Source organism: Chanodichthys erythropterus, chromosome 11 (assembly GCF_024489055.1).
Source record: "Chanodichthys erythropterus isolate Z2021 chromosome 11, ASM2448905v1, whole genome shotgun sequence".
NCBI classification, from domain to species: Eukaryota; Metazoa; Chordata; class Actinopteri; order Cypriniformes; family Xenocyprididae; genus Chanodichthys; species Chanodichthys erythropterus.
In genome coordinates this window covers 8,289,096-8,302,510 of record NC_090231.1, presented here as the reverse complement: position 1 = coordinate 8,302,510, position 13,415 = coordinate 8,289,096, and the positions used below count along the sequence as shown (strand labels likewise).

At 35.8% G+C, this 13,415-nt stretch overlaps 1 protein-coding gene across 2 annotated transcripts in view; it reads left to right on the top strand.

Annotated features, from left to right (window-relative positions):
* The window catches only part of pcsk6 (proprotein convertase subtilisin/kexin type 6), a 164,463-nt gene extending 151,745 nt beyond the window's left edge, over nucleotides 1–12,718 (top strand). The window contains exons 19-20 of one of the 2 annotated variants that reach the window (XM_067401398.1): nucleotides 3,171–3,283; nucleotides 10,717–12,718. In XM_067401398.1, the coding sequence (XP_067257499.1) occupies nucleotides 3,171–3,283; nucleotides 10,717–10,817 (214 nt within the window). In that variant the 3' untranslated portion in view covers nucleotides 10,818–12,718. The remainder of the gene's footprint in view (nucleotides 1–3,170; nucleotides 3,284–10,716) is intronic. The other variant, XM_067401397.1, reaches the window with a different exon arrangement.
* The last annotated feature ends 697 nt before the right edge of the window (nucleotides 12,719–13,415 follow it).

Below are 13,415 nucleotides of genomic sequence, written 5' to 3'. Positions count from 1 at the left end.
CATATCAGAATGATTTCTGAAGGATCATGTGACACTGAAGACTGGAGTAATGATGTTGAAAATTCAGCTTTGATCACAGGAATAAATTGCATTTTAAAATATATATAAAACAGCTATTTTAAATTGTAACAGTATTTCTAAATATTACTTTTACTGTATCAAATAAATACAGCCTTGTTGAGCATAAGAGACTTGTTTAAAAAAAAAAAAAAATTAAAGTACCTGTGAAATTTCACTCTTTTTGATACCAAATTAAAGGATCAGTTAACCCAAAAATGAAAATTCAGACATCATTTATTCACTCACTCTCATGTTGTTTCAAACATCTATGAAAGAAATTCGTATCTGTTTGGAATAACATGATGGTGAGTAAAATGATTTTTATTTAAAGGGGAATAGTATTACGCATCTTTTCACAAGATGTAATAAAAGTCTCTGGTGTCCCCAGAATGTGTCTGTGAAGTTTCAGCTCAAAATACCCCACAGATCATTTATTATTGCTTGTCAAATTTGCCCCTATTTGGGTGTGAGCGAAAACACGCAATTTTGTGTGTGTCCCTTTAATGCAAATGAGCTGCTGCTCTTGGCTAGAGCTGCAACAAATGAATTTTTTTATTAATCTATCGATTATTGCACTGATTAATCAGTAAGCTTTGTTTGATAATTCCACTTTAGCAATTAGTTATAATACTGAGTTATACTGTACTTTAACTAGTAAATAAAACAAGGAAATCACTTCAGCTTTTGAAAGTGTATTTTTAATGATTTAACTGAATAGACCAATATCCTTCAGGTAACAGTCCAACTGTTACAATGACTGGTACTGTGTTTTTAAGTCTGGGAATTGTAATAACGTTTTAATAACAGTAAAAATATTAATGTATTTATGTAAAAATGTAATGTAATTATTTGTTTGTTTGTTTTTTTTTGAAAAAATGCCCCTCTCTAGATTTTTTTTATACACACACACACACACACACACACACACACACACACACACACACACACACACATATATATATATATATATATATATATATATATATATATATATATATATATATATATATATATATATATATATATATATATATATATAAACTAACTATCGAGTTTATGGTCATTGAATGGCTTTCCTGAGGTAAATGTTACATTTTGTGTGATATATTTGTTTGCAAGTTTTGTTGACTTCTTTCTGCGGTTAAAACTCCGATTAGGTGATTAGATTAGAGATGGATTCATTTCAGTAAGTTCAGTAAGTACTTTTTGATGTTCATTCATGTCTATTTCACGCTGTAATAGAGAGGAATAGGTTCACATGCCGCTTGAACAGAGGTGTTACAGCGATCTGCCGTTTCACGTTAAACAGCGTCACAACCGCAAGTATTGTTTGAATCCCGTAGTAAAATTGACAGAATTTAAAAGATGAGACTTTGTTTTATATCATAAGTAACCTGATCTGTCTTATCTGTCAGTGCGTTGTCTGTTTCCTCTTTGCTCTGCGATGCATCTTTCACTGTGTGGGACGTGTGGCGTGAGAACAGTGAGTTTGAATGAGAGTTGATGACAGTATTCTGTAGTTATGCTAAACGTTATGTTTATGTTTATGCTATGTTAATCTTCCACATTTCATGGGTTCGACTTCGTTTGCACTATGTACTCCAAACTAAGCACTGACTTCTTTTATTAGATTGGATCCGGGAGGGCTGCATTACAGTAATGCGCTACAGCGCCCCACTGGTTACACCGCGTTATTGCAGGCAAGAGAGTATTCGACAACAAAAATTTTTGTCGACAATTTTTTATTGTAGCCTTTGTCGATAATGTCGCCTAATCGTTCCAGCCCTACTCTCGGCCCACTTTCCAGAAGAGGGCAGAGCTTTAACAGCTCGCGCTTCGGTTGCTCATCAATAACAAAGCTGGAGAATCTCATGCAGCCAAAATGAGGATTGTCAGTAACGGTGTTCAGCCTTACATTGTTCAAACCGGAGTCAGACACTGATGGAGAGACTCAGGAAGAAGTATGAATGAAACTGGACGTTTCTGAATGGTTAGTGGATAAATTTATGTCGTTACTGTGGAGTTGATTCAACTCATCCACTAGCATGTGCCGTCATGTTAATCTTTTGTGCAAAACCCATATGAATGCCCACTATACATATCATATCTGTTTGCCAAACCGAGCCATTCACACCAGGCTAACGTTTATGATTGCTGTCAAATGCTGTAAATGCTTTAATATTTTTTCCAAAATATCGGACAGAAACGCTCCTTTTTTAGCAATCGAGCTTGCCAGGGTCAACTTGCAGTCTATCCAAGCTAACGAGACTCTAAATAGTTAGATAGATCTGGTACACTGTTTTTACTTGCGAAAACAAAATGGCGGCGCAATGGGTGGAATCATACAGATTAAGGGGCGGCAATATTATAATAAGATCCCCTTATACATCACAAGGCGAGCGAAATCTGCTTGCAGAGAAAGGCTTGCCAAAACAAAGTTATTGGGTTGGTAGATGCATCGTGGACCTGATTATAGCACTTAAACATGGAAAAAGTCAGATTTTCATGATATGTCCCCTTTAATGTGCATATAAATTTAAGCCAATAATGCCATAGAGATGAAGACAGAGATGTTTGTCAGATATCTAGCAGCATCATCAGTCTGACTCTCTGTTGCAGTGTGGCCCGGTGTGTGAATGAGACGGGCATCAATTCTCATTCACAGTAAACGTTCTGAGCTGTCAGAAGCACATCAGGGTATGTGATCTCTTTCAACTCGGAAAGTAATGACCTGGACTAGTAGATGTAGAGCACTGAAGTGTTTGAATTAACAAGCTCTAAACTATGTTCAGCCCCATAAACGTGAGCTCAATGTTCCTCCTCAAAGATCCAATATCACAGTTTGATTCATGTCAACTAAAGTAACCAATACTAAAAAGTACTAAAACGGCACTTTATAATTCAAGGCATTCGCTCTTTTTACGGCTGTCACTCACTGGCATTGATGCATCAGAGCTGGTCGGCCGCACACCTTCATACATATTCATGTGATGATGCTTCTGTTCTGGTCGCCTGGCTTCCCTCGTGTTTTCAGGAAATCTGTCATTTTTATTGATCTTTTTAGACATGAAAAGAGGAGACTCATGTGAAGTTTTTCTGTCCATCTTCAGGTGTGAGGAGAACTGTTTGAGTTGCCAGGGTCCTGGAACGAGCTGCACGCAATGCAAGGATGGATACAGCCTCGTCAGTCGGACGTGCATCATGAACGCCACCTGTAACAATGGTACGCTCCTTTGAATCGCCATCGATGTTAATGTTTTTGTACTCTAGTTGTCTCCACATGTGGACACAGACCCCGTCAGTAGATTAAGAGGGCTGCTGGAACGATTCACAGCTGATTCACGTCTCATTTCATCTCTCATTCTCAGCAGTGGGAGTCTTAATTGCAGTGTAGGAAACACTTTGTGTGTACGGAGGGGAATTTTATGAAATTTAATTATGTATTTATTTATTTTAATCTAATTAATTATCTATGTAATTAAATTATATGTAGATATATGTATCTGATAATCTAACATGAACTTAGAAAACCTATTTAGTTAATTTATCTTTCTCTGTTGTATGAACAACCAGTCAATAATTACACTGATTGGCTCTAATGAGCATTAGGTACACATACAGCAATGACTCATGAGTCAGGCTAATTATTAGTCATTTAATAATTTAAAAAATAATATTAATATTACACTCTAAAATATGCTGGGTTAAAAACAACCCAAGTTGGGTTGAAAATGAATAAACCCAGTGGTTGGGTTAAATGTTTGCCCAACCTGCTGGGTAGTTTTAATTAACTCAACTATTGATTAAAAAATACTGTATTGCTTGCTTAAAATGAGCCCAAAATAGGTTGGAAATTAACATTTATTAATGTTTAATAAATTAACATTTAACTAATTTAACTAATTAAACAATAAACATTTATCAAATTGCTTATTAAAGGTGCCCTAGAATTAAAATTTGAATTTACCTCGGCATAGTTGAATAACAAGAGTTCAGTACATGGAAATGACATACAGTGAGTTTCAAACTTCATTGTTTCCTCCTTCTTATGTAAATCTCATTTGTTTAAAAGACCTCCAAAGAACAGGCGAATCTCAACATAACACCGACTGTTACGTAACAGTCGGGATCATTAATATGTATGACCCCAATATTTGCATATGCCAGCTCATGTTCAAGCATTAGACAAGGGCAGGACGTCTGGATGTGCACAGCTGAATCATCAGACTAGGTAAGCAAGCAAGAACAATAGCGAAAAATGGCAGATGGAGCGATAATAACTGACATGATCCATGATATCATGATATTTTTAGTGATATTTGTAAATTGTCTTTCTAAATGTTTCATTAGCATGTTGCTATATTTAGTGTTAAATGTGGTTAAAGTTACCATCGTTTCTTACTATATTCACGGAGACAAGAGCAGTCGTTATTTTCATTTTTTAAACACTTGCAGTCTGTATAATTCATAAACACAACTTCATTCTTTATAAATCTCTCCAACAGTGTGTAATGTTAGCTTTAGCCACAGAGCACCATCAAACTCATTCAGAATCAAATGTAAACATCCAAATAAATTCCATACTTACACGATTAGACATGCTGCGTGACGAACACTTTGTAAAGATCCATTCTGAGGGTTATATTAGCTGTGTGAACTTTGTTTATGCTGTTTAAGGCAGTCGCGAGCTCCGGGGGCGGGGAGCACGAGAATTTAAAGGGGCCGCAGCCTGAATCGGTGCATATTTAATGATGCTCCAAAATAGGCAGTTAAAAAAATGAATGAAAAAAAAACTATGGTGTATTTTGAGCTGAAACTTCACAGACACATTCAGGGGACACCTTAGACTTATATTACATCTTTTTAAAAGACGTTCTACGGCACCTTTAATAAATATTCACCTTTTGATTATTATTGTTTTCTCTAGTAATTATCTGTCTGATTTCTAATTTTAAACCTATTTAGGGTTCATTTTAAGCCAGACATATAGTAATTATTAAACAATAGCTGGGTTAAATAAAACTGCCCAGCACGTTGGGCAAACATTTAACCCAACCACTGAGTTTGTCCATTTTCGACCCAACTTGGCTTGTTTTTAACCCAACATTTTTAGTGTAACATTTTAAACATATAACACCCCCAATTACACTGACTTAGCAATAAGTACACATACAGTGATGAGTCATGAGATTAAAACTGATTAAAGGGTTAGTTGATCCAAATATGAACACTATCCCATAATTTACTCACCCTCAAGCCATCCTAGGTGTATATGACTTTCTTCTTTCAGTCAAACACAGTCAGAGTTATATTAAAAAATATTCTTGCTCTTCCAAGCTTTATTATGGGAGTGAATGGTACCTTAGATTTTGAAGCCCAATAAAGCACATCCATCCATCATAAAAGTTAATAAAAGCCTTCTGAAGCGAAGCGATGGGTTTTTGTAAGAAAAATATCCATATTTATAAATTTTTAAACTAGAATCACTGGCTTCCATATGTGAGTCGATTCGGACAAGTGAACCTTGACCTAACGCATGATGTATTGATGAACGCGGAAATGCATAGGATAGAACAAAACAAAACAAAGGTCATGAATTAGAAGTCTAAAACGAGAATTTTTCAAGAGAAATGTCAGAGCTTGAGTTTGTTGCCCAGCCCTATTAGTTTGAACCACGAGAGGCGTTTACTCTCACCTAAGCTTACACTACTCCTACATCCTGCATCGGACGCCAGAACTCGACTCTCTCGTGAACGCGCAGAACAATTTTATATTTTTCTTAAAAAAAAACATCACTTCACTTCAGAAGGCCTTTATTAACACCCTGAAGCCGTATGGATTACTTTTATGATGGATGAATGTGCAATTTTGGGCTTTAAAATCTCAATTCACTACTATAAAGTTTGAATATTTTTTAATATAACTCCGATTGTGTTTGGCTGAAAGAAGAAAGTCATATACACCTAGAATGGCTTGAGGGTGAGTAAATTATGGGATCATTTCCTTTGTTGGGTGAACTATCCCTTTAATAAGTCATTGTGATTGATTCACTAAATAAAACCGGTTCATAAGACTCATTTGTTTTTTGAATCAGGCTACACTGTTTACTGCACTGTGTGACAATGCAACAGAAAATATTTATTTTATTTCGCAGCTCCCAGTCTTTCTCTTATCGCATTCAATCAATTCCCTACCCAACCTGGTGTTGTTGAGGAGGGTGACAGCAGCAAACGCAGTTAATCGTGCTCTATCGAGCTCTTGTGATTGATTTAGAGTGAAAGAGTGAGTTATCTGTGGAGTTTAGTGTACGTGTGTGTGCTGTTGCAAACATTAACGTAAGAGAGTGTGTTTGTGCATAAGTATTTGCCCTTCATTCTTCTGTATTTTTGCAGAGGAGAGCGTCAAAGGCAGCGCTCTTCAACTACGTAATCTGTGAAAACATTCTACAAATTGTCATCATTTACTTCCCTCATATTCCATAGTGCTTGACATTTAAAATTCACTTTTTGTTGCAAAAGAGTCACTGGGACATTGTCAAACATCTCATTTTGTGTTTGATTAAGTGAATAAAATCTTGATAATCTAATTATTAAAATAAATGTAGATTATCTATTTAATTATATTTTATCTTTCTCCATCATATGACCAACTAGTCTATAATTAAAAGTATTAGCATATACATACAGTGATGACTCATGAGTTTAAAACTGATTCATGAGTTATTGTGACTGATTCATTGAATAGAATAGTGAATCAGGCTACTAAATATTAATTCGCTATGTAATTCAATTTAAATATTTATTATTTAAATTAAAACCTTCAACTGAAACCTTAAGCCTTCATATATTTTCACTGGCTTTCACTTTTTTTCACTAGGTTTTTTTTTTTTTTTTTTTGAGGAGCTGTTATAGTCACATGAAGTTATTGAGAAGAATGATGTCATGTCAGATTGACCTGAGTTTTTACGGGGCTTTCAGACTTCAAATCTTCTCAAACACAGTTTGTTGCACAACTATAAAAGCTGCCGGTTAGAGAGCGAAGAAAAGAGGGACACAATGAGGAGAAAGATTTCAGAAGAGAGTGACGTACGGAGAAAACATAAAAGGGAAGTGAGTCGTGCGTGATTGAAAGGCTGGATAAAACGGGGATTTGTTGTAAACGGCGGTTGTGTGAGTGGAGGCAGAGCTTTGGCAGGGCAGCAACAATGCTTTCACCAGGAGCCTCTCATTCCTCTGGAACTTTCTTTCTGTACAAACTTACATAACATGACCATCAGCTCACTCAGAGAGGAGAGAGATGACAGCAGACGGTCTGCTGGTGTCAGACAATGGTGATCGAGTGTGCGGCATATGGGCTGCATCGTATTTGAGGAAAATAAGAGACACACTTTGAGGAAAATAGAAGAAAGTCTACATTTCTTTATACCACAGTTGACATTTGAGATTGAAGTTAGTGACACGGTTAAAAGTGGACCGGGCTGAGCACCAAAACACACTAGTAGCCAATCAGCAGTAGAGGGCGTATACTTTCATTAGGGGGGAGGTGCCTGTGTTGCATAGCGTGTTTGTGAATTTGGGGGCGGAGCTATCAAGATAGGGGTGTGATCCGTTTGGGTAGGGCATGTTTGTTTTGGTGATTTCAAATATCAACAGCATTTCTCAGAAATCGTTTACTGCACCTCTAAATGCTGCTGTAGTTTTTTTTTTTATATGCATTTTCATTTTGTGTCTGAAGTGTAAGTAGTCAAAATTAACTTATTGAAGCTACATAAAATAAATCTAAAAATCTCAATTTTCTAAACATTTGAAGACTTGACTTCTACACAAACATAGTTGTCCTTATGAGTTTACATACCATTAGAAATAAAGATGTTTAGCATTTTTCAAACAAATAATATTATAATGTCATTGCTTTTATTAAGTATTTGTCTGAAGAAGCTGCGCAACAAATATTTATATATTTAATTTACACTACCTTGAAAATATACTCACCAAGACTGCATTTATTTGATCAAAAATACAGTAATATTATGAAATATTATTACAATTTAAAATATCTGCTTTCTATTTGAATATATTGTAAATTGTAATTTATTCTTGTAATTAAAGCTGAATTTTCAACATGTGACATGTACTCCAGTCTTCAGTGTCACATGATCCTTCAGAAATCACTCTAAATTTTTCAGGATTCTTTGAATAGAATGCATTTTTTACTTTTAATGTGTATTTATTTAAAAAACAAACAAACTAACAAAACATACTGTCAGGCATTTCATATCCATATTCATGAATTTAGTTTTCATTAATTCATTTTGGTTTAATTAATGCTTTATTTTGATTACATTTTATGCAATAACCTTGTCTGGCTATCACCAGACCAAGCTCAATTTAATATTGAACATTGGTCTGGGGAGTTTATGTATTTCCTACTGCACAAGAGGCGTGATCAACGAGCATTATTCACTCAATTGGATAGTCCTTCAACCAATCAGATCAATGATCTGGGTGACGTACTTTTGCAGAACGATGCGAAAACTCCAGACAGGCTTAGTTTGTATTGGTTTGTAGCATTGATCAGCGGTTTGCAGAAGCAGTAATGGCATCGAGCGATTTTTGCAGGCTGTGCAAAAAAACATGAAAGTGAGTGGTATTTACACCCAGTCCAGCGATTTGTTTGCTAAACTAAAGAAGTCATTTAGCATTGTTAAGAGGTTAAAAGGAATTGGATTGATGGTCGTGCGAGAGACATCATTGTGTTATACCCGTCAATAGCCATAGAAAGAGCTCTGTACCTGCCAATAGCGAACAAGGTGGATAAGCCAGTCTGTGATTGGTTCCCGCAAAAGTGTAACAGATGCAGCAGAAATGAATGTACGGGTTTCCAGGCTGAGTTGCTGGGCGGAATCAAATCGCCGGCAGATCAGGTTATCTAGCAATAACCAGCATATAAACATACTTTATCATTGGAAAAAAAGTAGAAATAACCTGTTGAACATAAAAGTATTATGCAATCATTAAAGACTTGTGCTGTCAAATCGATTAATCACAATTAGTTGTATCTAACATAAAAGTTTGTTTATATAACATATATGTGTGTGTGTGTGTATGTATGTATGTATATATATATATATATATATATATATATATATATATATATATATATATATAATATTATAATATTATATATGAGTGTATATATATATATATATATATATATATATATATATATATATATATATATATATATACACACACGCACATATATATGTATAAATATGTGTGTATACACACACATATATTACGTAAACACAAACTTTTATGTTAGACGCAATTGATCGAAATTGATTTGACAGCCCTAAAGACATTTCTCATTATATATAACCTTTTTTGACATAAGGGGCTTTCACACTGGAGTAACCTTTTCATAATTTTTCCATGTTCACACCGCAGGAACTAGGAACGATTTTAGTTCTAGGAACTCCTTTTGGAGGAACTAAATTAGCACCTACTTCAGAGTAGGGTCTAAACCAGCTCTACAGGAACTAAGTATACGTAAACATAAGTATACGTTGATTGGTCAAACGCATGTCAAACACAGGCACCTGGCATTTTAAAAAAGCCATGTAAACATTTACTTCTTGAACATGGAAAACAGCGATAACAGCATTTACCTGTTGTCTGCAGGGTTGTGTTCTTTTCTGACAATGCAATACTGAAAGTTGCCATAGGAGATTTCATCTTAGCCCCACTTTTTTGCTCTTTCAGTCGCGTAAGTTATGCATTTACATTCCTTCTCCATTATCACGAAACCACAAACACAGCTCTGATCACGGGTTTTAAGCGTTTGTAAACGCCGCACTTAAAGGAACACTGCTGCCATTCCATGGCTGCAGCAGTGCAATGATATTACGCAGCGTCTCTCACAAACGTCTCCATGGTTGCAAGGCACGTTCCCTGTGCAAGCAGGGGCTCACAGGCGCTGCGTAATATCATTGCACTGCTGCAGCCATGGAACGGCAGCAAAGTTCCTTGATTATTATGCCGGAATGAGAGTATAGTTTCTAGCCATATCAGCCTAGAAAATCACAACTTTTCATTTTCTGTCGGTCTTAGTACACGATTTAACTACAGACGTGTCAAGTTTTAAATAGGAAAAATATCAAAACTCTTTGGTCATTTTTAAGCGCGATGCTAACGGTCTAATCAGATTCAATGAACTATGCTAAGCTATGCTAAAAGTGGTACCGCCAGAACCGGAGATCGGCTGAATGGATTCGAAAACGGTAAAACTCAACTGTTTAACTCTAGGGGAGCTGGAAAATGAGCCTATTTTCAAAAAAAGTGGAGTGTTCCTTTAAAGACGCCACTGTCGGCTGCTTCAGAGTTCCTAATGCAACCGGGAACATGGACCGGGGGAGAAATTAGTTCTCTGGGAACTATCCTAGTGGCTAAAAATAGTTCCTAGAACTCTTCGGTGTGAAAGCCCCTTTAAAGGTTCTTTAATATTGAATCAAGAACAATAGGGTTCTAAATAGAACCCCACTGAAACTTTTTTTAAACACCTTGTCTACACTGGATGGGAGCAAACTCTAAACGGACATCAATGAGTGAAGTCTTCACGATCCAGAGGTCTAAACTTTCTCTTTCCCTTTCCCAGCGGATGAAGTGTTCTGCGAGATGGTCAAGTCCAACCGATTATGTGAGAAGAAGCTCTTCCGTCAGTTCTGCTGCCGGACGTGTTTGATGACTGCTGGATGACAGCAAGAAAAGAGGCCATTGGACTGACCTCCTCTCTCTTTGGTTGTATTATCTAATGTACATTTTAACCTAGCTATACTGTGATTATTAATGACAGAAGTAATACTCCTCATTTCAAGAAGCCCCGTTAGGGTGCTGTTTGATTTAATCGAGATATATTTTTAAGATTGTCTGTTTTTTAAACATGCAGTACGTGTATAAATTGCTTCTTTTTTATTCAAAGACATTGCTCTGAATCATGTAATAACTGTATATGAGAGAAGCCATCTGGAGCCGGCGTTCTCAGAACTGATCATGTGATTTCCAGGGAGAATGATTGCGTTGGTGTATGTCAGATAACGTTTCGAGTGATACTGCAATGTAAAGAGAGACATTAAAGGGATAGTTCACCCACAAATGAAAATTTTGTCATTTACTCACCCTCAAGTTGTTCCAAATCTGTATAAACTTCTTTGTTCTGCTGTACACAAAGGAAGATATTTGGAAGAATGTTTGTAACCAAGCAGATCTCGCTCCCCATTGACAATGGCACTATGGTAGTCAGTGAGGGAGATCTGCTTGGTTACAAACATTCTTCCAAATATATGTGTTTGAAACAACTTGAATTTTCATTTTTGGGTGAACTAACCCTTACAAGGATCATCAAGCATAATGACACTGTACATTTTAAACTATGTATCTAATGATATTTGAAATATTTGAAGGTGATATACGTCCATCAGTGCTCTGAAATATAAACCATTCCCTGATGAAAATGTGTGGCCGAGTTTCTCTTTTCCCACAGTGAGATTCGTGTACTGGTGGTCAGTGTTTAAACTCTAATGATCATTTGTTTGTTTAGGTTTTCCGGTGTTTTTCCATGTTCTGATATCAGACCTTGTAAATATTTAGATTGGACGCAACTCTTCATGAACTGTCCGAGTCTGACCTGCAGTGACGTTTTGACTGCAGCGTCCTGAAGGGCAATTGATGAGCAAACACACAGTGATCACTGAAATGAAGGTTCACAGCTGCTCTTAATAATGTCAGCACACAGACACTGATGCATGTTCCTCATGTTCGTGATGTTACTGAACTCTACAAGCTTCACTGAGTCTCTTTAATGATTCTGGAGTCAGTTTGTGTGAAAACACCACAGGACTGATAACCAGTAACATGGTGAACTACATGCTGCTTTATTAATAAGCCCTGAACTATGTGCAATTTGCTCATTATTGTTCCTCATTGCATTATTACATAATTTAAAGGTGAAATGCGTGCTTTCAGTTGAATTTTGGTAACACTTTACAATAGGGTTACATTAATTCACTACATGAATTAACACTTCAAAAGTTTTAGTAATCTTAATTACAACATTTACTAATACATTACTAAAATCAAAAGTTGTATCTGTTCATATTATTTAATGGACCTGAGCTAACATGAACTAACAACTAACCTTAAAGTCCCCCTGTGGTGAAAATCAATTTTTTAATGTTGTTTATATGTCTGTGTGTTGTTTTTAATGTGCTTTAAGACAAACCGTGTGCAAATTCAACACCATTGCTGAGTATTTTGTCTTTAAAACTGCAGTGTTTCAAAAACGATTTGAAATCGCTGGTGTTTCTGACATCACAAACTACCTTGTAACCAATCACGTCACAGCTTTAGCATATCATTAACTATGACTGCTCTGAAGCAGCTGTTTGATAACATAGTCAAGCAAAAGGCTAATCTTATTAATTACTGTTGTGTCCGACGTTGTAAAGAGCGATACCACTGTGCAGCGTTTACCACAGTAAGTTGACCGAGTGGATCTCTGAGCTGGAGTGAGCGAGTGGAGGCAGGGCTAATTTGCATATTCATAGATCCACGTGTACTAAATGAAGCAAGGGTGTAGAGTAACATTCAATCTATTTTAGGGCATGAAGAAAGAATTTTTTTCACAAGGAAAAATCTCTAAATATATTTAATTTTGATGATCAAAGATGAGTTTTAAGGGATAAAATTATTGACTACAGGGGGACTTTAACAAATATGGTAACACTTTACAGTAAGGTTTCAATTGTTAATAGTTAACTACATTAGTTAACATGAAGTAATGATAAACAATACTTTTACATCATTTATTAATCTTAGGTAATGTAAATTTTTTACAGTTATACATTATTAAAAATCTAAAGTTGTATCTGTTAACATTAGTTAATGCACTGTGAAATAACATGAATAAACAAGGAACAAACGTATTTTTATTAACTAACATCAACAAAGGTTTATAGATGCTGTAAAAATATATTGTAATATATCATAGTTCATGTTAACTAATGCAATGTTAAAGGTGCAATATGTAAGAATTTTGCAGTAAAATATCCAAAAACCACTAGGCCAGTGCTATATATTTTGTTCTCTTGAGTACTTACAACATCCCAAATGTTTCCAACTATTTGTAAATCGTTAGAAAATTGCTATTTTGACCAAGGCTCCGGGACGTGTGAGGAGTCGCCTGTCAATTGCGTCATACCCACGTTACCCTCGGTTTCTGGTTTTATTTTGTAGAAACCATGGAAACACCAAAGACGCTTTAATATATTACATGTTTTAATAGACAAGGGAACAAGT